The 27,871-nt window shown below is 43.8% G+C and overlaps 2 protein-coding genes across 2 annotated transcripts; both read right to left on the bottom strand.

The window, feature by feature from the left end:
- Positions 1–43: 43 nt before the first annotated feature.
- LOC138625267 (AP-2 complex subunit mu-A-like) lies at positions 44–12,807 on the bottom strand. The gene is made up of 13 exons (XM_069706070.1): positions 12,576–12,807; positions 10,865–10,986; positions 6,105–6,370; positions 5,771–5,853; positions 5,167–5,172; positions 4,864–4,999; positions 3,639–3,783; positions 3,270–3,287; positions 2,523–2,642; positions 2,080–2,215; positions 1,837–1,934; positions 1,526–1,637; positions 44–1,263 (listed from the first exon to the last, which is right to left on the bottom strand). Exons 2-13 carry the CDS (start codon positions 10,936–10,938, stop codon positions 1,129–1,131), a joined length of 1,329 nt encoding a protein of 442 aa, XP_069562171.1. The 5' UTR covers positions 10,939–10,986; positions 12,576–12,807; the 3' UTR covers positions 44–1,128.
- Positions 12,808–13,480: 673 nt separating this feature from the next.
- LOC138625261 (segment polarity protein dishevelled homolog DVL-3-like) lies at positions 13,481–27,320 on the bottom strand. The gene is made up of 15 exons (XM_069706058.1): positions 26,637–27,320; positions 24,834–24,903; positions 22,370–22,485; positions 21,627–21,748; positions 21,069–21,204; positions 20,028–20,118; positions 19,822–19,891; positions 19,433–19,572; positions 18,785–18,861; positions 18,611–18,678; positions 18,350–18,499; positions 16,869–17,000; positions 16,289–16,456; positions 15,933–16,136; positions 13,481–14,803 (listed from the first exon to the last, which is right to left on the bottom strand). Exons 1-15 carry the CDS (start codon positions 26,795–26,797, stop codon positions 14,442–14,444), a joined length of 2,067 nt encoding a protein of 688 aa, XP_069562159.1. The 5' UTR covers positions 26,798–27,320; the 3' UTR covers positions 13,481–14,441.
- Between the last annotated feature and the right edge of the window lie 551 nt (positions 27,321–27,871).

The raw sequence follows: 27,871 nt of genomic DNA, 5'->3' as shown, positions 1-27,871 counted from the left end.
ACATCAGTCCAATGAAAACACACACACACACACACACGGCGGGTTTGGTTACATAGTCAGATTTTATTGGACAGAACGGTCACCAGGGCTACAAACATGAAGAAGCAAAGACAGTGGCGAAGCAAACGCCAGGGGGGGGGGGAGAGACCTCGCCTCACTGCAAACACTCCCCAGGGCCTGATCTCTGAATCAAGATAGTGTCACAAAGTTGTTCCTAGTGCTGAAGAAACATTTGGGGGATTTGGGGGTCACGACTAGCTCATCATGATGACGGGTCAAACCTCAGAGTGTTTTTCTTCATGGTTTTCACTGTACTGACTGAATGCCTGGAAAAGTACCAGGAGGAAAAAGGGAACAATTCACTCAAAAGTACAAAAACAGCCTCTCACGTTGTCACTTCTTTTTCCCCTTCTCAACTACCACCGCCGACAAGCTGAGAATAAATTCACCTCCTCGTCCTGTACAGTATTTCAGATCCTAACGATCACTGCCAAAAAAAACAAAACAAAAACACAGATCGAATATCAATCAATTCAGTCAAAGGGGGGGTAGACTCTACTGAGATAGCAGCCCGTATACAGGAACTATTATCGGGATTCATTTGAAACCACAACAGCTACAAATCATCTTTTCGGGGAGAACTCTCAAGACATGTGGGACTTCTAAGGGAACCGCGGAGCAGACAGTGGAATGAGAACACTGAATAAACACAACAGAGCACCCCTTCAAGCCTCCGGTCCTCTCCCCCTGGACCCTCCTGCATCGCTTGTCTTTTTTCTTTCGGACACCAGTTGGTTTACATTTTTTTTTTTTTTTTTTAACTCATCACTACGAGAGATATATACGATACAATGGGTCACATTTTGCATATATCTGTGCATTATACCATAATTACTATATTTTTTTTTCTTCTATTTTTTTTAATTTTTTTTTTAAACGATGTAAATTTGATCTCCAACACCTAGTTAGGAAGGGCCGGTGGGGGGGTGGGGGGTGGGAGAAAAGCGGTAAAGGGTTGAGGGAAGAAGAGCGACAAAGCAGGGAGGAGAAAAAGAAATCTTAACAGGAGAGATTTTTTTTGGGGTGGGGAGGAGAAGTGGTCAGTTTGCTGCCCGGCGGGGTTCAACTTTAGCAGCGAGTTTCGTAGATGCCGGAGCGGCCGATGTACCGCACCCATTTGATAACATCGTGGTCACTGTAGTTGAGCTTGGACTCAAACACCTTCAAGTAGCGAACCTTCAGACCAGATGGAGCGAAGGGAACCTGTCGGGACGGAGAGGAGGGAGAGTTAGGACGTACGTGTGTGTGAGAGAGAGTGTGTGAGAGAGAGAGAGTGTGTGTGTGAGAGAGAGAGAGAGTGTGTGTGTGTGAGAGAGTGTGTGTGTGTGTGTGTGTGTGAGAGAGTGTGTGTGTGTGAGAGAGAGAGAGTGTGTGTGTGTGTGTGTGTGTGTGTGAGAGAGAGAGTGTGTGTGTGTGTGAGACTGACAGACAACTGGCAGAGACTAAACTATTAATGCATTCTCACCTCAAAGTTCATAGAGATGGGAGGCCTGGCCCATTTCTTCTTATCATTAGTGGGCAGCAGCTCAATCTCAGCGCTGATCTGAGACTCCTTCATCCCAGCCATGCGTTTGATCCTACACACACACACACACAATATTATGGTTTCAGTTTTTTTTTTAAATGTATAAAGAAAAGCATTGGCTCAAACTGTATGTGTGAAGTTAAACCAACAAACAAGACAGACGAGGTTCGTTAATAATGAACTTGGCAGAGAGCAGAAAAGCAGGTTTTGCTTTGAACGGATGAAATGTGCAGACCGGAGCCGCGACTCACTTCCAGACGATGGCGTTCTCGCTGGCCTTGTACTTGGCTTTTCCCTTCATACAGATCACCTGCACGCCGCTGGTGTTGAGGGGTGTTGGGATGCGCACCTGGGGAGGAACGGCGAGCAAAATGCATTTAATGCCGTCAAACGTTACGTGCAGAAACGCAGACGGTTCGCAGATTTAAAAAGTTTGAATACTCTCGGTCAAAAACATTCACTTATCCTGTTGAAATGAGGGGGGGGGGGCTTACCTCAATCTTCTGAGCCAGCAGGGAGGGTTTGAAGTTGGACTTGATGACCACCTTAACCTCCAGTTTAGTGCGGCCCACCTCCCTGACCAGAGGAATGACGCGGAACGGCAGGATGATGTCCTTAGTGGTGCGATATCTGCAAGAGGAAGGAAGGAAAAACGCTAATAGGGCAAAAAAAAACCACAAAATTTCATTTTTAAAAGCATTTTCTAGAGTTGATTCGTTTCAGTGTAACTGAACGCCCGTTTCCTTTATTTCTAATTCATTTAGCCGTTCAGCGAATAAGACGCGTGGAGAGGGCGTCCTGTATACCGCGTGGTCTTAATACGGTCAGTCCGAAGCGTGTCCGCTGACCGTCCCACCATTTCCCGTCCGCCCCGTCGCGTTATTTTCTCGTCGAGACAGTTCAACTGTAAATTCACGAAACTCTTTCATGGACTGACCTCATGAGCTCGTACTCTCCGTCGGGGGGGATGAAGCTGATGCTGCGCTCCGAGTCAAACTTACTGAGACGCACGCACTGGTGGAAAGTGCAGTCGTCGATGGCTATGGACTGCTTCCCACTGTGAGGAGAGAGACAACGCGTCAGAGACACAAACGCGCCAGAGGAAAGGACAGGCCACTTTGTTTATGTATCGCTAATCAAAAATAGATATGGATATTGAAAAATCACGACACCGAGGCCTCTTCCAAAGTCTAAACTGCTACTCTCCCTCGATTAAATGTCCGGGATTGAGAACGAAGCGTCGATATATGAGTGGACACGGGGGGGGACACGGCTGCTAGTACCAAGACACGTGGACCTGGTTCGGGTTAATGTTACTGTCCTGCCTCTAAACGAATCACAGTCTCTTGTTAGGTGCTTGGGTAAAGGGTTAAATGTCAAGCGGGTGGGTGTGGGCTACTGAAACAAACGAACCATTCTACCAAAAGAGGGGAAACGACCACCAGGCAGAACACTGAGGGGTTAACAAGGTGTGTTTCATTTGGATTGAAGTGTGTGTGTGTGTGTGTGTGTGCGGGGAGCAACAGTGCACGAGATGTACAGACTCTTCATTTACTAAAAGGCTAAGACAGGACAAGTGTGTGTGTGTGTCTGTGTCAGTGTAGCGTGTGTGTGTGTGTGTGTGTGTGTGTGTGTGTGTGTGTGTGGAGGTGGCAGAGGGTGAGGACACTTGTCAGTACAGTACCTTCCTCCCCCTAAATCACTGAGGTACAGCACATAGAAAAGAAAGAGAGGGAAAGAAAGGAGAGATGCATCCAAAGGAAAGAAAAATTAAAAAAATAAATTGTAAAGCCCGCCTTGTTGCAAAACAACAAGACAACACTCATAACACAGACACTAGGGCTAACACACGCCGGCCTCTCAGATCTTTTTTTTTTTTTTTTTATCTCAACAATGAACTTCCTAGTCAGGGTTATTTTTTTTTTTTTTTAAAGATGGAAAAACAAAAAACAAACACTGAACTGCTCGTATACCCTGAATGACTTTCAGCCCTCGCTTGATTTCAGGTTTTCAGCTCGGCGTCTGCGGGTTGCTCCCGGTTGCACCGACTCACCTCTTCCCCGCATCGTCGGACGCTCCTCCCTTGCCCTGCTTGTCGATGACAATCTTGTCGTTCATGCCGAATTTGCACTCGGGCATTCCGCTCAGGTAGCTCTTCATCACGACTCGGCCCGACACGTGGGCGCTCAAGACCTGGCCTGCACGAAGGGGGGGGGGGGGGGGGGACACGACAAGGGCTCACAAAGTGGACGCAGCCGCAACATCTCTTTTCCAACTTTTTTTTTTTTTTTTTTTTTTTGGAGGAGTCCAAATGTGCTTAACTTTCAGCTCTTTAAATACCGTCGTAAACATCGAGACACAAGATCGGAATACGGGTCATCTCGTTCAAAGACCGTTAACGGGTCTTTCCATAAAAAGCGAAAACGCCAAGCAACAACCAAATATGATTTGAGTAAACTTTGTAATTATAAATAGAAAATGACCTCTATTTGAAATATTTCTTAAAAGTACTGTATGAATTTAGATTTCCATTTCTTTTCCTATTCCAAAGCTGGTCCATGTGCTGCATAAACACCACGGAAGTGTCAAAGCGCTCAGTGCGTGGAGGGAATGTCCGCATCTCGTATTCAGCAACTGCGCCGTTTAGACGAGCCGCTGGGACTTTCGTAAGTTTGTGATGTCATACGTTTGCCCTCAGCACGGCCCACTGTCAAACCTTTTAGATGGATTGATACTTTATTAATCCCACGAGGGGACTTTTTTTTTTTTTTTCACTACAACAGCATTATAACATATTTAACATGAAAATGCACAAAAATGACGATAAAATAGAATAATATTAAATGATACTAACTAAACAATAGTGCAAGGATTTAAGCAAGCAATCAAACAACCAACGGTATAATTGTTGGGTGATGGATTTGAGTGAGTTATTGTATAGTCTGATAGCGGTGGGCAGGAATGATCTCCTGTATCTGTCCCTGTGGAAGAAACTGCTGAGCCACCATACTGTCACGGAGCTGGGAACCTACAGGAGGGTGTGCCGCTCTCAGAAAAGAGATGGGGACCTTTAACTGAGACGCACGTCGTTTTCTCTGCCTGTAGCTGAAACTCTCCAACTCTTACTGGGTGAGGAAGATTGTAAAATACAATGACAAGAACGAGAATGAACTTTTAATCTTTGTGTCAACGTGGACAGAAAGTCCTAAAAAAAAATGGAAATTTGAACCCGGACAATTTTCCACCAAGGCATTCACGGAGAGGCCAAAAGAACAGACCTTGTGGCGACATGAGCAGATTGACGCTTTCCAGTACGTCCAGGAAGAGCTCGTTGCGGCGATACTTGATGCCCTCACGACGCCAGCCGATCTGCCCCGTCACCTGGCTGGTGATCTGAGACTGCTCCTCTTTTGTCTGGGAGACAGGGAGAGAAACTGGATCACTATTCACAAAAGGGAAGGGCTGACCGGCTGACGACAGAAAGAGGGCGATGAAAGAGGGTCATCGGCGCTAACGGGGGGGAAGACGGAGAACAAGTATGACATGGTGCCATACGGGGATAAATGTCAGGGTGCTGTTACCTGGTGCTGAATTGTCCAAACGCCGCAGTTGAGGACATATGATGAGACAAAAAAAAACAAAAAACAGAAGAGTTGGATTACATTTCCAAGTAAATATTGTAGTATGCACACATTTAATACATGAACCCGCCAAGTTATTTTTTTTTTATAGTTATAACATCGAGTACCTGCCAATGTGGGCAGGTCCTGATAGTTTGCTATATATGATGTCCCGTGTTTTATACTGTATCCGTGAAGAGACACTAAGTGGATATCAACAAATCACACGGGCAGTTGTTGTTGTTGGTCTCGCTTGCGGCACTCTGCACTAAGAAATAGGCTCCAGTGTGATGTTTAGCGGTTTTTACAGACGCTGCTCAAGTGCAATAGATTGAAATAAACGAAGGACAAGAGATATACAAGACTTTCTATTGTTAGTGCGGGTCTCAACCTGCCAGGTTCAGATATATCTACTATCCACCACTTGTGATTCTCATTAAAAAAAAAATAATAATCACATGGTTCCAACATAATCTACTCCACCATACTACATCTAATAATACTTGTTCTGTCAACCTGAAAGCATTCCCATCATCAAACCCGAGTCTATATTTGTCTTGCTGACCTGTCCCTTAATGCCCTGCTGGGTGATGAAGGTCTTCAGCGCTCCAGTCTCCGAGTTCTGCGGGTAACCAAAGTCCAGGATCTCTGTGTGAGCAAACACAAAACAGATAACTTGTCTGTAAGAGATAAGATGGACGAAAGGGACGAGTAGGACACGCAGGGATGGAAAGAACCAATATTGACTGACTGTGTCCCGGTGAAAGGCGTGTTAATACGCTGTCTCGAACATAAGATACGGGATTGAAAAGCTGAAAATGATTTTTATCCACCACCTGTCAATATCGACATTTGGGTAGTCAAATTGATTCCACGCGCAAGCGATCGGAATTTCCTACCATCCAGCAGCTCGTAGATGAGCACGAAGTTGTTCTTGATGTTCTCCTCGCTGATCTTGCCAAAATAGGCCGTCATGACGTCGCACATTTTGTAAAGGAACTCGAACACCATGGCGGCGTTGACATTCTGCTTGGTGACGGCCGCCAACCAGATGTTGGAGCGCTTGACGTGGAAGAAGCTGGTGCGGGCGATGTTGGTCACCGGCGATCGGACCTGCTGCCGGGCGTGAATCACGTTCACGCGGAACGCATCCACGGCGTTGCGCCTGGGGTGGAAGGACGAGAGCGGACAAGACAGACAGAGACAAGAGACGTTCGCATTGGCAGGTAAGACAAACGCTTCAGGATCTTTTGTGACAGTGAGACTGCTAACGGTATCCCGCCCTGTGACGTCAACGTGAACACACTGCCGTGAGTTTAGTATCCAGTTCTATACGGGGCTCGAAGACATAACCAGACATTTCAAGGAATCAACAACTATCAAAACATTTTTTAAACCGACAGAAAGAGACACTTGGGAGTTGTTGCATTGAGAGGGACAACGGGAGGGGGGGGCGCTTGTTTTGTGTAAACTGTGATAATTATCAGGACAGAAAGTGTCATAACCAACTGGACTTCATGGGAACAAAGAAACGGTTTTAACCGTGTATGTAATCCTGCTTGGTCCAAACAAGATCCGTGTTTTTTTTTTAATATAAAAGGTAAAGTAAAGGTCGTTTGAATTACAGGAATTGAATTTTATAGAAGCGAGACAAAAGTATAGCTCAGCTCGTTGCCAAAGCTACTTTAGGGGATCTCGGTTCTCATTAACGTGGATTTATAACAAACAGGGCTTAGTGGAAGGGGGCGCAGCAAGTTTTGACAAGAACACCAAATCCTACTGTCGAGTGCCGGAGAATATCCCGACGTCCACTTCCAAGTACATACGGCAAACCTCACCGACATCTAAACGCAGCCCCGAAACTCTGTCAGCTGAAGGTATAGAAAAGAAACTGTAATATCTCTGAATCAGTGTTAGAAAAAAGGGAACCAAAGATAGATTTATTTTCTAAATATATATATATATTAAAAAAACAAAAAAAACAATACCCACAAAAATCAAACTAAAATCCAGTGCAAGTTGCTTAATTCAAGGCCCACATCTACAAATGAGACCGCATAAAATGTCTAAACCATCTCTGAATTTGTGTGAGCAAAACCAGGGCAGGAACAAAAGATGAAAGGACTAAATGAACCATCATATCCCATGCTCAGACTACATGCTGAAGCACCAGTAGAGCTGATTGTGAACAACTTTATTCACTGAGGGCCTCTGTACTGGCAGAACTCCTTGGTTTTGCCCGATCTGCTCTTTGATTTCAGTATATGGTAGCTTATTTACTACTGTAAAATCATTGACGGGTGACTCATGCTCTGAGAAGGTATCGGGAGTTTGCCTGTAGAAACTATGAGCATGCAGTTCAGGGGATCATGGGGGGGAGGAGGGGGTGTCATTGATTGGTGGCCACGAGGGGGATGGGTCATGCTTTAGAGGCTGGAACATCTCTTACCTATTCCTACAGGGGGCCAACATGAAGAGATGGAGGAAAATGGTGATACAGAGGATAGAGAGGAAAACAGGATGAAGGGAGAGGAGAGACAAAAATGCACAAGAGACATTTTCGTGCATCATGTAGACAGAGTGAGCAACATGGCGTTCGCTATGATGCTGTGTGTGTTGGGAAAAGGTTAGCAGCATTACGGCGCTCTTTAATCTACGAACGGTCAAATAAAACAGCAGCACGGCAAGTGCGTGTTGATAAATGTGTTCTACTCCACTACAGAAATTGTAGCTTCACCCACACACACAGCAGTCATCACAGCATTACAGTGCACACACTGCAGGCCTGAGAGCAGCATAATGTGTGTGGTTTACACTGCACTGCTGTAGGTGTTAAGAGGGATTAGCAAAGACAACTGATGCTGGTGTTGTAAACAAAAGAAGATTATAGGCGAGATGCGTGAACAAAGACAAATAATGTGGATTTCCTGTTTTTCTGCATGACGCGGAATGAAAAGTCAATAACTGCTGTCTCAGTCTTCAGACATTTTCCTTGTTTTGTGCATTTTAGGAAAATGAACTCAGTTTATAAAGTCCTGAATTAAATGTGTGTTCTTTCCTTTATATATATATATATATTCAGAGATCCACTTTGTGCTGTGTCTGAGGCGACAGAAACCAGCAGCAGTGTTCGTGCTGCCGCTCGACCAAGAGGGAGCAATGATTACAAATTAAGCGAAAACAATTTACTGATTAATGCTAGAAACGGGACAAATGTGGAAGCGATTTTCGTACACAAACGCCCCTGCATGACACAGCATGCATCTAATTCAGACTATTAAGTGGTGTCTAAGTGGCTTAGTCCTGGTGATGAAACAGGTCACAGGGAACAGCTCTGCAATGCAGCGTATACTATTCTGCCACTTACTACAGTCACAACTGTCCAGGAGATTTAATGCTTAAAAATGTTCCTACTGACCCGTCTACTCGCATCACTGACACTATTAAAATGCAAGGAAATGACCTGCTAACTTGCCAACCCGCACTGTGTGGATCGACACGGGACTGGACTGGTGTCAGTACTGGCGAACGGCCTTCTCTGGCCTCACTGCAATTAGTGATTGGGTTTACATTGAAAGTGATAACTGGGTGTCTGCAGGGAGACTCTCTATCTCCATGACGTCATCAACAGAATAAGACAGAAGAAATAGAGCCAGTCAGATTTTCAGATGTAAGGTAAAGATGATATTCTCTTCTGGCCACACGGCTCGGTCCTTGTCTAGAACGTAGCCAGTGACATGCATTGGACCCTGTGTGAATCTAATTGAATACACTGTGGCCTTTATCCCGACACCTTGACCCGCATTTGCTTGGTTTTTTAGTGTATTACTTGTCTACATTACATATGACTTAGCCATGTTTTCAGGTGTACATCTTAGGCAGTGACAAAAACACACCTTTTCACAACGTTCAATTTACAGCAGCTTCTGAAAGGCTTCTGTCTGAGCTCTGTTTAGTTATTTTAACGATATTTGTATTTTCACATTTTAAGTGAGTTTATACAGAAGTGCCTTTAAGATGTATGAACATGTTTTTTTTGTTTTTTTTTTTTAAACCAGCCAACAATGAATTATTTACCAATCCGTGTGAAACCGAAGAAAAACCCACGTCACTCCAAACATCGACAAAAAAGGACAATGATTAACTGTGAAAGTTGATAACTGGAAACAGTTCCTCTCTTGCAACTGTGTGTTCAGAGGAGGAGCCATTTAAAGGTAGAACGTGAATAAACAAATGCCTCCAGAGTGGCAACGACAGATCTTACTTGAAGATGCCTACAGCCACGCTTCTTTCTTTTTATGGAAATCTTCTGTGTAGGAATTTGACCAAATACATCCAAAAGTGGAGATTTCATTTTGGTTGCAGGAATCTACAGATACTATCTTTTGCAATAAACTCGTGTTTTTGCTTCTTGTAGCTCCCTTTGTGTAGAATTCAGGTGATTATATCCTCTTAAATTATTTCATATGCAACACCAGAGCAAAACAAGACAAAAACATGTCCTTGTGGTATTTAATTAGATAATAATTAGATCCTAAACAGAAAATATTACTTATTTGTAAGTTATAAAGTGATACATACTGAATAAGAAAGGGACCTTATGGAATATAAATAGTATAGTAAATATTTTAATTCAACATATATAATGAAACATGAATCTTTTTTATACTGTTATAGAAAACTTAAGTTTGAATTCTTTAGGGAGGACAATGTGTTTGTGTGCTTTACTTTGTTGTCTTTAAACATTTCATCTTGTCTGCTGATCTAAAGTTACACAGGCCATTTGATGTTCTTCCTTTATAATGATGTGCATAATGTTGTTTGACACTGTAACTTTCTGTTTGAGCTTTTGTGTTGCCGTCTACCCCGCATCCATTTATTTATTTGGGGGAGGGGGGGGCGCGCGCTATCATCTCTATTTTCGATCTGCAGGCCCTTGTACTGCTTAATTTACATGGCCCTGATAAACAAAAATAAAAACTAGGTTTTAAAGACAACATCTGACTTCAGGTGACACCTAATGCATGACAAATATGCTGTTTAATTGAGGGCATTAAGGTAACGACATTTGATCATTGCCTGGCAAAGAAATGTACACAGGGTATTAAGAGATGTTGATGCAGAGGACAAGAACGCTTCCTTTCAGGGCTCTGCCATCTGAGAATAATGAGTCAACCTGTCAACACTGAAGTTAATTTGGAAGATCTTTTCACAAAGATGGATTTGATCTATCAAATAGAAGGTGTGGTTTGATAAACACGAGTGAATCACATAATTTCATCAGACATGATGGAAAACAGTCACTGATAATCAATTACTCATCACTGATTGTGCAGAACTGTATTCAAGAGTCACTTCTGTATCTAGTATTCATTTGTTGTAAATTACTTAACTTAATATTCATTAAGTTAAAGGTTAAACTTATATTACATGGAATTAGTAACATCGCCTTAAATGGAATCCCGGTTTGGGTTTTTGTTCTTTGTCAATAACACGACAGGCAAATGTGAACTTAGCCAAGGAAGACTGACATAATCCTCCATTATCCAGGATCAACACCCGTCTGTCCACCCTCACTGGATCAGGACCTTCTTACTGAACTGGAGATCCCCCAAAAATCTAGAAATGCCAACCGCAGGTTTGCTCCTGTGAAACGTACCCTATGTCATCTCGGTAGACGCGGGAGATGAGGACCTCCCCCTTGTGGTTGTAGATGAACAGTCCTCCAATCATTGTGGCTGCTTCTCAATCCCAATTTGCCATGGTGAGACCAAACCCCTCCTGAGAAGAGACAGACAGACAGACAGACGTGTAGGAAGGAAGCCGTGGCAGGAAAAATGGGAGATAGAGAAGTGAAAGCAGCGAAAAGTGAGGGAGTGACACACAGTACAGAGAGGCATTTGTCCCTCACATCCGCTTTCTCTCTCTCTCTCTCTCCCTCCCACACACACACACACACACACACACACACACACACACACACACACACACACACACACACACACACACACACACACACACATCCCCTCTCCTGCCAGCTGACTATATCCTGCAGCTGCAGCACTGTGGTGACTCATTTGTTAGATGCATCACACGTATATAGGCAAAAAAACAACAAAATAAAAGACTCCCCTACTTCTCTCAACACAGGCAATACCTTGTTTTCTTCCAAAAAAAAAAAATCAGATTAACAGCCACCAGGTTGACAGCTACAAATCTATCGGTCTTACAAGGAGCCCTTTTTTTTTTTTTTAACTGCAAGATGTTGCCCGAATCTGATCAAGCTGAGATCCATACTTAGATTATACCCGCAGGATGATTAAGATTCCTCTTGTTGTTGTTGGTACATTTGGTTGGTCTGTGGTTTAAGACCACCAGACCAAAAATAAATAAATAAATAAATAAATCGCAGGAAGCTGCTCTCGTTCAATAATGAATCTTCTGGAAACCAGAGGATGAAGGACATGCTTGGGATTCCTCGAAGACAGAATCCCGACAAATTAAAACACAGCTTCAAATACGAACCCAAGATTAGTGAAATGTTTCCCCATTGAGACGCTGATGAGTCGTGACCGAAATAATCCGCGCACCAACACCACATTTAATCGTCCCTTTTTAAATTTTTTATTATTATTATTATTATTATTGGCGAAGTCAAGATGTCTGCTCGCTCGGGCCATTTCCTAAACGTTCATCAATTTTTCATATTTTCACCATTTGTTCCTCTCCGCTGGTCGAGGGACAAAATCTTTGATCGGAAAAGGCTTTGTTGCTACAAAACGTCCTTTAAAGTGGCTACCGAGCACTTGATGAAGGCTTTGACCTTCAGCTAAGATCAAAGTGATGGAGAATACACCGAGTGAATTTAGCTCGCTGAAAAGGAGCTAAAGCAGCGGGCTTATCGGGCGATGATGTCCGGGGAACCAGCGTCGAGCCGAGCGGAGGCTTTCTGGACTTCCGGTGAAATGAGACTCAAAGTCAGCAGGGACGAGCGTTTAAAATACGACGTTATTAATCGCCGGGGAACGAAGTTCGTCCGCACAAAACCCGCAGCGCACGGCTGCGCCCGACGGCAGAAACGTCCCCGCTCGGTTTTGGAGACCGAAACGCTTTCTTTTCTTCCCCCCCCACCCCCGTTAAGCGCGCTGCTTACCGCCGCTAGCTTGACGTTTAGCGAAGCGGAGCGGAGCGGCGGAGCTAACGTTGCTAAAATGCTAACGTAGTGAAAACCGTCTCCACCGGCTTCGAGGAACGATTTTTGGCTTTTTTTTTTTTTTTTTTTTTTTTTTTTTACCGGGACGTCGTTGGAATATTCCGACGCAGAAAAAAAACAACACACACTACCGTCTCGAATTTGAACCGCGACTTACCCTGGTTCTCTCGCGGACGCCGCCGGTCTTTCGCTTTCCCCCCCCTCCTCTGGCCTCGAGTACAGCCCTGCGTCGGGATCCAGTGGGGGTTTCCAGTTCGCACGCCCGCTAATACGGTTCCTTCCTCCTGGTCCTCTTGATAGCTGTCAGCTGACCCGCCGTCTTTACGCACAGCCGTTCCGCTGTGACAGGAAAAGGCGCGGCTGGAGAGATGTGTAAACCGCACCCAGGCCTTGTTTTAAGATAAGCTACACGGGCTCTACTGGTCAATTATTAGTTTTCATAGTAGTTCAAGTTTAAAAAAAAAAAAAAAAAAAAAAAAATCGACTCGGGATTATCTCGGCGTGTATCCGACTTGTTTAAATAAATGTTCTTCCGGTGCAATTTCTTATTACCAACAAGGGGAGAAAAAAAACAACGAAAAAAAACAAACAAAAAACCTGTACGCCTTTCTTTCATTGGATGTAATGAAGACACGTTTCCCTATGGGGGATTTAGGAAATCTCGTATTCAATGTTTGTCCTTTAAACTAATAGTTGTGCGGGTGGTCTTCTTTAATTCTGTCCCATATGGTTAACTTTTTTTTTTTGGTCCAATTTGAATCAAAATCACCTCTGCAGGAGTTTTTCCGCCTCAAACTACAGGGAACAGTTTGCATATGGTTGTTCAGTTCTGAGGCAATTCTAAATACACACACACACACACACACAGACACACACAGACACACACACATCTGTGCACCAGACGGCCTACCCTTCACATTCCTGCACTTGGACAGTCAGGAGTCCACTGCTCTTTAATGCAAATCTGACCCGAGGTATCATTGGAAAAAAAAAAAAAAAAAAGCACCTGGTAATAATTTTCTGTCTGGCAAAGGTAAGCGCACACAAACACAAAGCCGCAAATTTAAGTCATAAAACTATATTTATAAATAAAAAGACATTTTTTTTTCCTTGATAAAAGAGTAGTGTGAAAGACATGGTAAGAATTCTTTTTTTTCCCACTATACATTATCACAAGACAGTCTGAAGATTCTCTGGTTAGCAGATGAAAATGTAATTGTGTAAAAACAACTTTTGGAGCCGGATGCTCATGTTAAGTGTTGAAAAATGAGACTAGTTGTGTCCAACTACATATATAATAAAACAAAATGCATTCTTACAGTAAGAAGGGCTGCAATTCTCTTGCACTACATACAAATTTTTCCATTTCTTTCTCTCTTAAGTCAAGCAAATATTTTAAAAGTCTGAATAAGGTTTACAGTTAGTGTTCATTTCAGCGTTCTCGCAGTTTTGTTTTTTTTTCTTGTTAAGAGGTCGGCAAGTTGGAAGTGAAAGAACGGAAGGAGGGAAGAGGCTTCATTCTCTCAGTTTTGATGTGGACAGGGGTGGGGGAGGACAGAGAAGGTTAGATAAGGAAGGCAGAGGCGAGGAGGGAAGAATGAAAAGAAGAACAAATGAAAAACATCCATGTGGAAATGCGCTGAGTCATCTTCCCCTGCTGACCATTTCCACTGCCTGCCTCCCTCCCTCTCTTGCTCTTTTGTCCTCGCACAAACTCTTCCCCACTGTGGAGCAGAAACTGAGAAAGGCGCTTTGGTTCCATCTTGAGCGAGGGGAGGGTTTCTTCACTGAAGAAAGTATGGCCACTACTACTAGGAAGAAAAGCACAAGAGAGGGGGGGACATTTTCTCTCCGCATACACAACAGGGTTGGTTCCATTTCAGCTTTTAGAAAAGTGAAATCAAGGCCTTGGGTTACAGCTTTTGCAATCCTTCCTCCCTCTTGTCCTCTCATACCGTCCTTCTCAGCCTTCTGACACGAGAGCGCCATATCCCGCTACTTTGTTCCCGACCGAGAGCCCGTGTCACATCACGTCAACGAAGAATTCTCCGGCGTTGCCCACCGCCATGCGCAGAGACTGGCGTGAGGCGGTGAGCTCGGGGGGCACCGTTGCGATCTCTCTGCCAGGTGGGGCGCCAGGTGCAGCTGTAGACAGATGTGGGGGCTGGGGGGGCAGACCGGGAGGGCCATAAACAAGGCCAGGCCCGTAGGCTATTGAGTGGGAGTTGGCACTGCGGTGGCTGACAGAGCTACGGATGCTTCGCTCACTAGGGGGAGCCACCGAGCGCTCACTCGGAGCCCGGTGGCTCCTGATCTCAGACTCGCTGCCGCCGCTGCCGCCGGATTTCCGACCCTCGTTCTTGCTGCAGTTGGAACCACTGCTTCCTGTTAGCATAGTAAAAGAGACAATCATTATCTTAAAGTTACTTACAAACACATCACTTTTTTTTTTTTTTTTAACATTAAATCTAAGTGACCTACATGAGCCAATCACTCCCATCCGAATGCCAGTGACATGACGCAGGCAGTACTGACCCAGTTTATGGGAGACTCTCCAGAGAGCTGCATGACTAATGCAGACATGGTCACGGAGCACTCGCTGCTTTTCAAAGACCAAACAGCTTAGCTGTTACCGAAGGCAATTACAGGTTTTCATTTTATTACCACACAGACAGCTCGTTTTTAGGGCGAGTTCTTAAGACTGATGCATTTAAAACCGTTGCAGTTCATGCGATTGAAAAGAAGCTGATATTATGAGGGATGCTTGTTCTATTGTGTGACATCAAACACCAAGAGAGATGATGACATTTATTTCCGTTTAGCCACCTTGTGTTTGATAGATAGAGGTGTGGGATGTTAGCCTAGCTTGGCACAAACATTAGAAAGCATGGAAAAACATCTAGTGATAAAAAAACAAAAAAACCACCTTACACACCCTTAAACTGTTTTTTACATGTAGAATCTTGTTGGATTATAAACTATTCATCAGTACATTTAAGTTAAGTTTGTGTGCAGCTGCAAAATGTGGACAGGACTTTGGATTTTTTGTGTCGGCGGGCACAGCTGTTGTTGGTCAGTAAATATCTTCACTGCGTAAACAAACTGCCCCTAAAACCACCGTGCCTGCTTTTCTATTTCCATACATGCTAAAATACACAAAATCCAACATGTAAATAAGGCAGCTTTGGGCTTGATGGGAGGGAATTTTTTTTTTTTTCACTCTTCACAGAGCTAGACTGTGTCCTTCAAGTCTTTGAAGTACGTGAATGAAAACATGCAGTGGACCTACGAGTGTATTTAAAGTGTGGAGTCCTTCAAACTCTACTGAGCAAGACGGCAAACAAAATGTAAAAACACGACAAGCATGTTGGGGGGGGGGCATTTTACACATCCACATTCGAAGTCTACAGTGGGTGAGAGTTTGATACCCAAAATACAAGATTGTGGATGAAACACTGTTGTTGTTGTTGTCTTTTTGTAATGAGCATATACAGTACATTATAACTACACTAACCGCTTTGCTGGCTTCCTGCACTGCCAGCACCTGGTCCACTGTGGAAGGGCTGAGGCAGGTCGTACGGGTGTGGAATAGGGAACTGGTAGGGCAGAGGCATCGGCCAGGGGGCGGCCCCGGGGTGCGGCAGAGGGGGGAGGGTGTCCTGGTCTGAGGCCCCCCCGCTGGAACCATCATGGTCATTGAGAGACAGGTGAGTCATGTCTGAGGGAGAGTAAGAGGGAGAAAATAAGACTTAAGATTTCCACAGTCGAAAAACACAACATGTATATAAAATATATCTTTCTCCAGTTGATTTTGTACCGCTCGCACCCTCGGCGGATCCCAACTAACAAAAGAGCTGAGCGTCCACTTACTGCCACAGAGGTCCCCAAAGACGTAGTAGCACTGTTCGGAGAAGGTGATCTTGTTGACAGTGTGTCGGATGTAGCCGGCCTTCAGCAAGTTGCTGGCGTATTTACGGGCTTCACGGCGATCTGCAAACCCTTCCACATGATGGAAGAGCCAGTCAACCACATCAGAACCTGGTGTTGTAGAAGATTAACTTATTAGTCCTGCACTTTAGCTCATCATATTCAATGCCTTTTCTTGAACTATTTTATGACACATTATAATATCCAAGATGACTATATAACACTGGTTTCACAGTATCGTTTTTATCAATGTGCAACTTCGAACAACTTAACTGCATTCATTGTTATCCGAGTTAAATGTAAATCAAACGTAATAAAAATGGATTAACATTGTCGTTTGATAGAGCTAAACAATCACAAATTCTGAATAGATCCAAGATGCATTTCTGCATCACTTCAGCCACATCGATGAAAGACACCAGCCCACAAACTGAACTGAGCAAATTAAAGAAAGATGTGAGTGTGCACACTGATGAGGGAGGTAACACATGCTGCACCATGCCCTCTGCTTTGATTGACGCACCAATAAAGGCGTTCGCGATGGTTATCTTGAGCCACATTCTGTCCCGCACCTCCAGACCTGACTCTGGGCAGGCCATGGCCTTAGCGACGGTTGCCATGTCGCTGTGGATCGAGAGGTGGAAGTCATCGAATCCTAGGAGACATCAAAGGACACGTGCAAGTCAACACGGGGGGACAAGCCACATTTTCCTGTGGGATATTTCGGTTTTAAGGACAAAGGCAATAATCTGCTGAGTTGCATTCTGTTTTGTTTCCTAGAAATTTGAATTAAAGAACAGCTGAGTGCTGTTATCAGGACAGCTACAAATATGTTGGCTTGTTTTGCAATTAGCCTCCAACAAGATTTGTTTTTCTGTGGTCTTGACTGTAATTTGACCCCAGTTCTGTCTCGATCACAAATCAAGATGAGATTTGGCTGGGACTAAAAACAGTCTGATCAAAGTGAATTAAATGTCCTCCCTAGAACACTGTCATCATATCTGTACACATTATCCAGCTGAGTTTCAATGACTTCCAAGATTAGATATTTTAATATTTATAGATGACGTTTCAGTCGTCCAACATCCCCACAACCTGCCTCATCTACCTCCACTTCAATCAATCCTTTTGTACCCATTGTTTTATTTTACTTTACTTCCCAGAATGCATTGTGACTATAATTATAAAAAGGGCATGGTCACATTTCAATATCATGTTCTTTATACATTTCTTGCTCTGCTTTCAATAACTTACTAACAAGCAGAATCAGCCCGCTGCTGTCAGAGCACATTAACAATAGTTCATACAAAAATCACATTTTACTTGGTTGCAATGCATTAGGTATTGATTTTGAGGGACAGACACCAAACCAAAACCAGCTGAAAACTTTGTCTCTTTTTCAACTTTGCTATAGTTGCTCTTAAAATATGGCTGGTTATCCAAAGCATATGACAAACCATAAAAAAGGAGCCAGCAATGCAAGGTCCACCAGATTTTCTCTGTAAAGTGTTTGAGTGATTTGGATTTTTAGATAACCTATGGCATGTGACTGTATGAAATTGATGTTTTGTCTGGAAAATCTTCAAAAATGTGAATCATATCATGTGGCAGCCAGAAATATGTTGAGAGAGGAAAGATTTTCCTCTTGAAATGAAGCAAAAACATCACAGTCCTTCCAAAGATTACAGGGGAGATGAAAGTTGTGAGTTATGGGTCAGCTTGAACAAGAGTTATTGAGCAGATGGAAGTTGTGGGGCTGAACACAGTAAAAGCTGGAACACAGAGGAGTCACAGGAATGCAGCGAAAGGCCAGGACGATTTACTAACACGTCAGAAGAAGACAGTGATTTCGCTGTGTGTTTGGAGGTCAGAGATCTCAACTTGTGAGCACAAACACCACAAAATGACAGTGAGTAGAAAACTGTGAGGCTGAGAGCTGTTTTGAATAAAAGTGCCCAGATAATAAGCCACGACAAACATCTGCAGGGAGGTGACGTGACTCACGTTCTGTCTCGGGGATAGAGCTGCTGATGGAGGAGCTGGTGGAGGTGACGGTGCTCATGGAAGGGCTCATGCCGTACGGAGGGTAAACCCCGGTCATGGCTGCTGTGTGCGACACCCACGCGGCTGGGTCGATGGGCCGGATTGGCTCACCTGGTAAATGAAACATGGGGAAGGCAGTTCGTGAGCTTACTGCAAACAATAAATAAATAAAATATACTAAAACATGTGTGTGTGTCTGTGAATAGATTTGAAAACACTCACTCCTGGGCAGAGCAAAGCAGCTCCGAGGGTTTGGGTCCCAGCACTTTGCAACAGTCAGAGTAATGGGGCTGGGAATAAACACACAGACAGTTAACACTCATCTAAAAACACAGAGGAGTATCAGCTTCAACTTTACTAGATCCTTGTATGGATGAATGAACGTGTACTGCTTACCCTGGCTTGTGCACTATGTCCCTCAGTACTCGAACGGCATCGTCATTGCTCATGTTCTCGAAGTTGATGTCGTTCACCTTGGCGGATAAAAAAAAAAAAAAAAAAAAATTCAGAAAAACATTACAATGTCTCAGGTTGTGCTTGACAGATATAACTGACTATGACAGTGAGGGATGGGCCCAACTCTAAACTGTTTCATACATAAAGAGGTTTAAACTTTTATAGCCTCACAATCATTACAATAAATCTCACTGCACAAAGCCATTAACTGGACTGGCAGTGTTTCAATCAGAATTGAGAATGGATGTTTAGCACTTTGCCAGACAAACATTGTTACAGTGTTTCAAAATGTGACTGAAGTAACATGAAAGGGAATGGGTACAAGCAGGGAAAAGAAGAACAGATTGGGGGGAAAAAAAAAAAATAAAAATGTGTGAAAATCCCATGTAATGACACGCAGACAAATGCACGCATGATACACATGGCCGTCTGGCGAGAAAAACGTTTAATTGATCCCACGTTACGGAGTTCTTTCACTTCACTGACACGCACATACTTTCCTGGTTCAAGTTCCAGGTATGCGCAAACACATTTTTTAGGTCTGTGTATGTGCCCCGCCCCCCCTTAAAGAGATACACAGACACACACCTGCAACAGCATGTCCCCAGGCTCTATGCGTCCATCTGCAGCCACAGCTCCTCCCTTCATGATAGAGCCGATGTAGATTCCTCCATCTCCCCTCTCATTACTCTGACCCACAATACTGATGCCCAAGAAGTTGTACTTCTCTGTGAGGTGGAGAGGAGCAGAGGAAGTAGGTCTTAAAGTGAATCAGCAGTGAAGTAAGTAAAAGACAGACACGATGATCGTGACCTGCGTCATTCAGGAACAGATCGGTTTTATTTGCGCGTTTTGGGAGAAATATTTTACTCTAAAAGCTCAGTGTGTGTCTTTATTCTAAAAAAAACAGAAACTTCTGTTTGTCTCGACATCTAATTCTATTGAGTGTGTAATGTCTATTTGGACCAGTGACTTACCCATGTTAAGAGTGACAGTGATAATGTTCAGGGACATGGTGGAGTCTGTGATGCTGCTGAATGATGAAGACTGAAAGGAATAATGATCAGAGGGAAAGCAAAGAAATATGAGAAGCAGAATTAAATGTTACAAACTGAAAGGCAGTTTTAATAAATATGTCTTTGGTTGATTTGCTATTCTTTACATCTAAGAGTGTGTATCTCACCCTGTCCATATTGGAGGCCTTTGGCTTCCGTCTGCGACGGCGGTGTCGTCTCATCAGACGAGAAGAGCTCTGCTCAGTGGAGCTACTAAACCTGAAGAGAAGAATTTAACAATAATGTACATGCTAATTAATGAGCTGATAACCAAATAGTTGTTTCTGTAAATTTACTACATAAAATATAATTCATAAATTAAGTTATCAAACTTTTTTTTGCCTTTTAAAGTTTAAAAACCAACAGATGTTAAAAGCTATTTGTCCTACCATAACTTGTAGGGTTTAAAAGTCCAATTTAAACATGACTGCTATATTCCCAACCCTCTGAAACCTACAACGCGCCAGTGGATTTGAAAGCCATATTTCTTTGAAAAGAAAATTACCAAAATTATACCCCTTGAAGCAGTGTGGAGATAGAAGAGAACACAGGTTTATAGAGGTCATAAAATGTAAATAGTTCAATATGTAGAGCATGTGGAGGTCCCTCCCTTTTTTTCCCCCAATACTGATACTCGAGTAAAAACGCTATAAATATCGATTCCATCTTTTTTTCAGTTTTTTGTAAAATCAGTTATCAGAGAGATTCAACCAGATTCAAACACTCAGAAACTGCTTGAGGTTCAGAGGGTTAAAAGTCAGGCTCAGCATTAACTGTTAGTGAGACGGCATCCAACCTACTTCATCCGGAAACTACGACCTGACTGACAAATCATCAGCTGGCACTGTTACCCAGAAATGTAGAAGAGGCAAACATCTATTTGTTTGTTTAATGGAAATAAACTAACATACTGATGAAGTTTAAAGCTGCAACAACAGGAAGAAACATCCTGTTAGATGCCAGATTTGACCAGCAGAGTCTATAAAGTGGGGTTGCAGAGATTACTCAGAGCGGAGACTTACTGCAAAAACCACCAGACAATTAGACTGCACTGATCTCTGCCATAAACAGTCAACTGTAAATCCAGAGGCCTTCCTGACACTGCATAACCTTTTCCTATTGGAAACTGCACTTATGAACAAGCTGGACAGCTGTGCTAAACGTCTGACCTGCTGGTTGCATCATCATCCTCTGAATCAAAGCAGGAAGTGGACTCCAGCTCGCTGCTCATGAAGGACGAGCAGCTGTCGTACTCGGTGCCTCCGCGTCCCATTGCCCGTGATGAGTACCCGTTCTGCTTCCCACCTGCAGCAGGACGGCAGGAATACCGAGGTGAAACACGACACAGCAAAACCAAGGTGTCCTCAACAACTGTCCTCAAATCAGAGCTGTTCCATATTGATCAGTATCTAATTAACGCATAGAAGTTCATGTCAAACTACTGTGAATGATATACTAACATATGAATCAATGTCTTCTTTGTAGTCGTGAAAAATAAGTACATCTTGATGACCCCCAAATTGTATTTAGACTGCACGATGACAGAGCGTTCCACTGCAGCCTGGTTTTGTTGTTTATTCAAATGTCTGCATCTCTAAAGTCACTGTGTGTGGACTCACTTTTTTTTATAGTCAACAAGATGACTGTAATTAGCGAGTTGTGAAATTTATGGAGATAAAACCAACTTGAACAACTTGAACAAACCAAACAGCCAACATCATTCTGACCGTGGTCGTTGGTGTGTTTCCGTCGCGGCCTCTCCCTCTCCCTCTCCCTCCTCTGCTGCGACACCATGGAGCCGGTCTCCGTGTCGTTGTCCAGACTGTCCCGACCGCTTGCGGCTTTCCCGCTTCAGAGAGAGACGGTGGACGAGAGAGAGAGAGAGAGAGAGAGAGAGAGAGAGAGAGAGAGAGAGAGAGGCAGCGTTACAAAGAGACAGAATGGCACTTCATCATTATCTGGACGGCTAAGTTCATTCAACAGCTCCTGAAACAAAAGTTGATTGCCGTATTTCCGCCTGATGATCATTTCATTTCATTACTATCATGTACTTATATACATTTTACACTTTTCTATACTTACAGATGAACCAGACATAAAACATGTAAAAGCTGGCACTGGCTACACCTTGTTCTTTTATATCAACTACTTGAAACACTCGTAACAGAGGGCATAATTAACAATAATGTGGGCTTTACATGACCAACTCAACCTTATGATTACATTTCCAGAGTGTTCGTAGCACAATGACAAATGCACGCAAGGAGTAGGGTAGATTTTGTTCCCCTCCTAGCCAGTCACAAGATGTCATACTTTCTATTCAATTTACAGTTTCCTCTGTTAGTGTGCTTATTAGGAAACACAGAAGGACTCATTCAAGGCACTTACACGAAGCCAAACACAAACCACACACGGCATCTCTGTCCTTTCACACAGTCACCACCACAAAGTCTTTTCTGAATATACTGACTGGTAGGAAGGGGGTCTGGAGTCCCCGATGCCTCCGGTCCTCTCCAGAGGTGGTGCCGGCTCCAAGCTATCTGCCACCGAGCCTGCGTCTGTGTGGGCGCCGTCTCCGGAGACCAACTATCAACAGACAGAGTCTCAGGTCATTCAGAGGGGAGAGAACGCTGGAGGACACAGCAGGCCCAAGCCAAACCAACACTGTGTTTACACCATAGTCAAAGGTTGATTGTTGTTTCTTGTTTCACTCTCACTGCCTACAGGCCTGCCAGCATTTGCAGATGGTAAAAAAAATAAAATAAAAAAAATAAACCATCAATACAGCTGCTAAAATTCTAAAAACTATAACATTAAATACAAAAATATCCCAAGCCTCTGCTCTAAGGGACAGCAATGTCTCATTCAATGCTAAATCTGTCTTCTACCAATTCCCCACTGAGAGAGCAAAGCTGCACAAAAGCAGCAGTGAATTCAAAGAGTTAAGAAAGAAAAAGAGGCAGCACCAAGACTTGTGGTTTGTCTACCTGATGGTGTTGCCTAAGTCACCAAAGCGTGGGAACAAAAAGAGCTCCAACAGGCCGTGATTGCTCACTGTTTTTCAGAAATGATATCATCAGTAGATCTTACTATTATAGTTATCTGTTTACATTTTACTTGACAGGGGAGTCACCCCAGAGAAATGTACAAATACACACACACACACACACACACACACACACACACACACACACACACACACACACACACACACACAGAGAGAGAGAGAGAGAGAGAGAGAGAGAGAGAGAGAGAGAGCCACACAGAGTTTGAATTAAGGCAAAATGGCAAATAAGTGGGGGTCAAAAGAGTTTTACAAGGATGAAAGGATGTCCTATCCAGTAACAAAAAAACAAAAGTTATGTTGCACTGGAAACCTTATTTAATAAAACTACAAAGTGTATTGGTTACATTACAGCAAGGACATCAAACTGAATCACCTAAACAGCCGTAGTGTGACTGTTGTATTACTATGCACACAGATAACAGCAGTGGGCACTTAGTATGATAAAATATTTCCCATTTGCGGGGAGTCTACTTTGATATGCAGAAGAGGGAAATGTGCATTTAACGGCCAGTTGAGTTGGACTATGACAGATCAAATTTGTAGCCGATGGTAAGGCACAGCACACTAGATTCAGACTGCTGTCCTGTTGTTATGATGTGATGTGCAGCAGGCCAAGACCCCAGAGATCAATCAATCAATCAGGTCACTGAAACAACAGATGAGAGGTGGAGACAAACATATAGACACACTGTGACAGAAATAACATTTCATTGTAAGTGGAACATTTCAGCAACCCCCGAGAGATAACACACATATTTACACACACACACACTCTCTCTCTCACACTCACTCACTCACTCACTCACTCACACACACACACACACACACACACACACACACACACACACACACACACACACACACACACACACACACACACACACACACACACACACACACACACACACACACACACACACACACACGATGAACTGGCTTGAAACACAATCAGCTCAACCTCCACGCTGACTCTAATGAAAATGACCATAACAGAGAGAAACTTCAGGACAAGCATGCTGCATTATACATTAAAACTTGGAGCGATAACACTGTGTTGACGACTTTTAAATAAAACCTATAATTAAAACCACACTGTGTGAAATTAACCGAATGCATCAGCCTTTCATATCGAAACACAGAATGGTCTTTCTCTCAAATTTATTCTCCCCTCCCCCCCCCCCCCCCCCCCCCCCCCCCCCCCCCCCCCCCCCCCCCCCCCCCCCCCCCCCCCCCCCCCCCCCCCCCCCCCCCCCCCCCCCCCCCCCCCCCCCCCTGTGAGATTCAATCTTCTTGTTAGATGACATGCAGTGTGAGCCCCTTTGTTATTGGATATTTTCCTCCTATCCTGTGATTTCAATTGCTCTTAATCCAATTTCAATGTCGAGAAGAGAGGAAGGGAGGCTGTGTACAAGCACCAGATGTCTCTTGTGTTGTGGAGACAGAATTATTGCTTAGAGCCTTTAAATAAGAAACTACATGCAAGTACGTGTATTTGTTGCGTGAGGCGACGAACTTATTCGAGGACTTAAAAAAAATGAAATGACCTAAAAACTAAAGCAGCTCATTTCCCTTCAAAGTGCAAATAAAACACAACACATAGGAATAAATAAATATGTGTGTGTTACTCTGAGGATCATTATGTGATAATGATATTATCACGTAGATGCGTAGGGCCTCTCCCTGGGGCTGGGAGTATGGTTGTGGTCAGTGCCCAACAGATGGGAATCATTGTTGCACATGCATGCACACAGTGCACACAACCACTTCCCCACACAAATACAGAGAACACAGACAAGCACGCAGCAAACAAAAACATAAACAAAGCAAAAATTAAAAAAAATTACTACCGGATGTATTGTGAACTTACCCACGATACCACACGTCCATTGAAACAGGGCAGCTTAGCGTTGTCGTCAGATATTTCTTCTTTTACCACCCTGTAAAGAGAGCAAAGCTTTGTCTCGGTAAACCTGCACAAAAGCTCTCTCTGGGTAATAAAACACAAAGGGTGCATTTAGAGGAAGTGGAGATGGGCAATACATCCATCAGACAGGACAGACACCGACAACAGGCTCAACCTATGCCGATTTAACAGCCCGAGCCAGACAGTTTCATACATTAAAACCCAATGAAACTGTTAAACGAAATCCTGGGATATTAGAGGAAAAGCCAACATTACTGCCTGAGGCTGCTGACACAGGCGTGGAAAACCAGTTCAAAGAGTGCAGCTCATTCAGGCATTATATATAAGCATTCCTCAGTGAATGTCAATACATCTAAAAAGAAACGAACAAAAGGCATGTAACCATGTAACCATGTGAATTTCCTTCAAACCCTTCCAGTTTGTTTACACTGGGGTGCTTGCTTTGCAAGAATCAGATGTCAGACCTCAACAACACTTTGTCACAGAGTAAAGAGGACAAATCAGGCAATGCATTTAAAAAAGGGATTCACACTTCTGGCAAAGTCAAAGATTCGCTGTGCCTTTCAGAAGGACTTTATTGGTAGATATGGGCACCAGACCAGTCTGATAAGTTTAAATTCAAATTAAATAAAAAAAAATCAAGGGGGGGAGGGGGTTTATTGGCATGAAAGTTTAAAAAAAACCATGATACCAAGGCATAAAAATACAGTTTGTTGTAATGTTTGGACAGCACACAACAGTAATATAAATTCTAACACCTCCATGGATATTAATTATATGACTACAGTGTATCCTATGCAGGCGTCTGAGTGAGTGAACGTATCCTGGGCAGAAATATGCTCGTTCTATACAAACAGTCTTGAGTGAAGGTTTCAATAGTTTATTTACAGCATATCCCTCCACTCTTCACAACACGAAGAGCTGTGGGTCCTTTTTTTTAATTTAATTTTTTTTTTAAATATCCTCCCCACTTGCAAATGTACTTAGGTCGCTGCCCCACCCTTGTTTGAGTTCAGCCAGAAACAAACTTTGGAAACCTGGCTGAAGCGTTTAAAAACAGTGACCCCCCCCCCCCCTTTTTTTTTTAAACTCTGCAGACGTTTGAGTCCCGGAGGAACATAAAACTACTTTTTTTTTTTTTTGGGGGGGGGGGGGGGCATGTTTTAACACAAAAGGACACACTCATGATGACCGGGGGGGGACATTCCCGTGTCCAACCCCGCATTCCTCCGGCGCCTGCTGGACTCACCGACTCCAACTCGCCTGTTAACGTATGTGATCCATATACGCGTGGAGCCAGCGGCTGACAGCGGTCACTAGTTATTACCGGTGCTGTCAACTGCACCCCGGGGACCCTACTTTGGTCCAAGTAAAAGTGGAAAATGACATTCAGGAAATCGTCTGGTGTTCGCGACGCTTTGACAAAAATACCAAACTTGGTCAGACAAACTCCCCCGAGGCGCACGGCGCACGGAGCTAGCCGCACCGAGCAATGTAAACAAACGGGGGTCGGGACGCTGAACAGACCTGCTAACGCTGCGAGCTGCAGCTAACAAAGGAACGGGCACTGCGAGAAGCTAGCTGGTGATCGACAGCCAGCTGACGGTCAAACTGGTGACAAAACCAGCCGGATTAATAAAAAATAAATTAATCTAGCAGCTGGGGTTTTTTTTTTTTTTTTTTTTTTGACTCCGGGAGCGTTATGCGCAGTCCCCATCCAACACAATAAACCCTTTAACAAGTTACCCGAAGTCATCGTCCATAGATTTGAAGAAGAATTTGTAATGTGGTTTCTTGAGGACATTCTTGAAGTCCGCGAGGGTGACTTTGTCCGCCGGCACCGACAGTTTCACCAGATAAGGTGTCTCCTGGTCGTCGAGGTGGTAGATAATTTTGGTCTCCCCCATCTCGGACTGCGGCTAAGGCAAGGCAGGCTGGGTGCATCAAGCCGAGGGCCTGGCAGGCTCCCTCTCGGGCCCCGACTCCCCGTGGCGCTTGGCGGCGGCTGTGCCGTGGTCCTCCCGGGCTCTCGGGTGGCCGACCGAGTAGCTGCGTAGTCCCGGGTCGGTCTTCCTCTACGCCAGCTCGTAAACGCTACGCTTGCCTTTCTATAAAAAAAACAACAAAAAAAAAAAAAAACACACCACCTTGCTCCTCCACAAAGCGTCCTAACACCGTCCGAAGATTGAATCGCGTTAGTTTCCGTTTGTATTAAACTTCCTGTATGCCGACGAAAGCTGAGAAATAAGTAGGGGTAAAAAAAAAAACCAACAACAACAACCCCAGTCTGAAAAGGCAGCAAAAATAAACAATCCTCAGATAGGTCAGTTTTCTCTTCTCGCCAGCTGCCAAGCTTCTCTACTTTTGTTGCACACGAAACGGCACGAAAATCGTCAAAGCCTGTCCCGGAGGGGCGCCATCAGCAGGAGGGGAGGAGAGTGACAGCTTCCCGAGGACAGCGCTGCGTGCAGGCGGACAGCAGAGGCGCTCATAGTGACCCTAGGGTCGAGGGGGCCACCAGCGTCGGTGGGGGGGGGGTAGAATATTATATATGCAGGTGTTTTCACCTAATGTCTCATTAGACCTTTTGTAAGGTTTGTACATATGTGTAAATACTGTCCTCAGTTGCTCTTGCAAGTGTTGGAGCAAAAAAAAAAAAAAAATCCTGTTTTTGATTTGTGTTTGTACATGGATTTCGGTGACCTCTTGAAATTCCTATCATAACAGACACAATCCTTAGTCAAAGGTCTAATCACAGGAAGTGATGTTGTCCGACTGATTTTTAAAAGGCTGTTTTTGCATTTATAGTTTTTGAGAGCTTTTTTTTGTAATCAAACTTGATTTTCCCATCAGCAATTGACTCTCTCGACATAATTTACAAGTTATCACATCAGCTTCAACGTACATTAAATTATTTGGATATTTGTGTAATATCAGTTACAAAGCTTGCCAATTACTCATACACTCCTATTTACCACCAC

Source organism: Brachyistius frenatus, unplaced genomic scaffold (assembly GCF_029030835.1).
Source record: "Brachyistius frenatus isolate BFR_SWC_R1_liver_20210118 unplaced genomic scaffold, ASM2903083v1 Contig_61, whole genome shotgun sequence".
In the NCBI taxonomy this organism is placed as follows: domain Eukaryota; kingdom Metazoa; phylum Chordata; class Actinopteri; family Embiotocidae; genus Brachyistius; species Brachyistius frenatus.
The sequence above is the reverse complement of the archived record's forward strand: the minus strand, read 5'-3'. Positions and strand labels throughout refer to the sequence as shown.

Coding starts and splice junctions, on each gene's coding strand:
- LOC138625267 (XM_069706070.1), bottom strand. CDS start 10,938: ATGATTGGAGGACTGTTCATCTACAACCACAAGGGGGAGGTCCTCATC. Junction 5,854..6,104: donor CATCTACGAGCTGCTGGATG/GTAGGAAATTCC, acceptor TTGCTCACACAG/AGATCCTGGACTTTGGTTAC. Junction 3,784..4,863: donor TCTGCTCATGTCGCCACAAG/GTCTGTTCTTTT, acceptor CCCTTCGTGCAG/GCCAGGTCTTGAGCGCCCAC.
- LOC138625261 (XM_069706058.1), bottom strand. CDS start 26,797: ATGGGGGAGACCAAAATTATCTACCACCTCGACGACCAGGAGACACCT. Junction 16,137..16,288: donor CTTTGGGGACCTCTGTGGCA/GTAAGTGGACGC, acceptor ACTCTCCCTCAG/ACATGACTCACCTGTCTCTC. Junction 14,804..15,932: donor TGCAGGAAGCCAGCAAAGCG/GTTAGTGTAGTT, acceptor CTATGCTAACAG/GAAGCAGTGGTTCCAACTGC.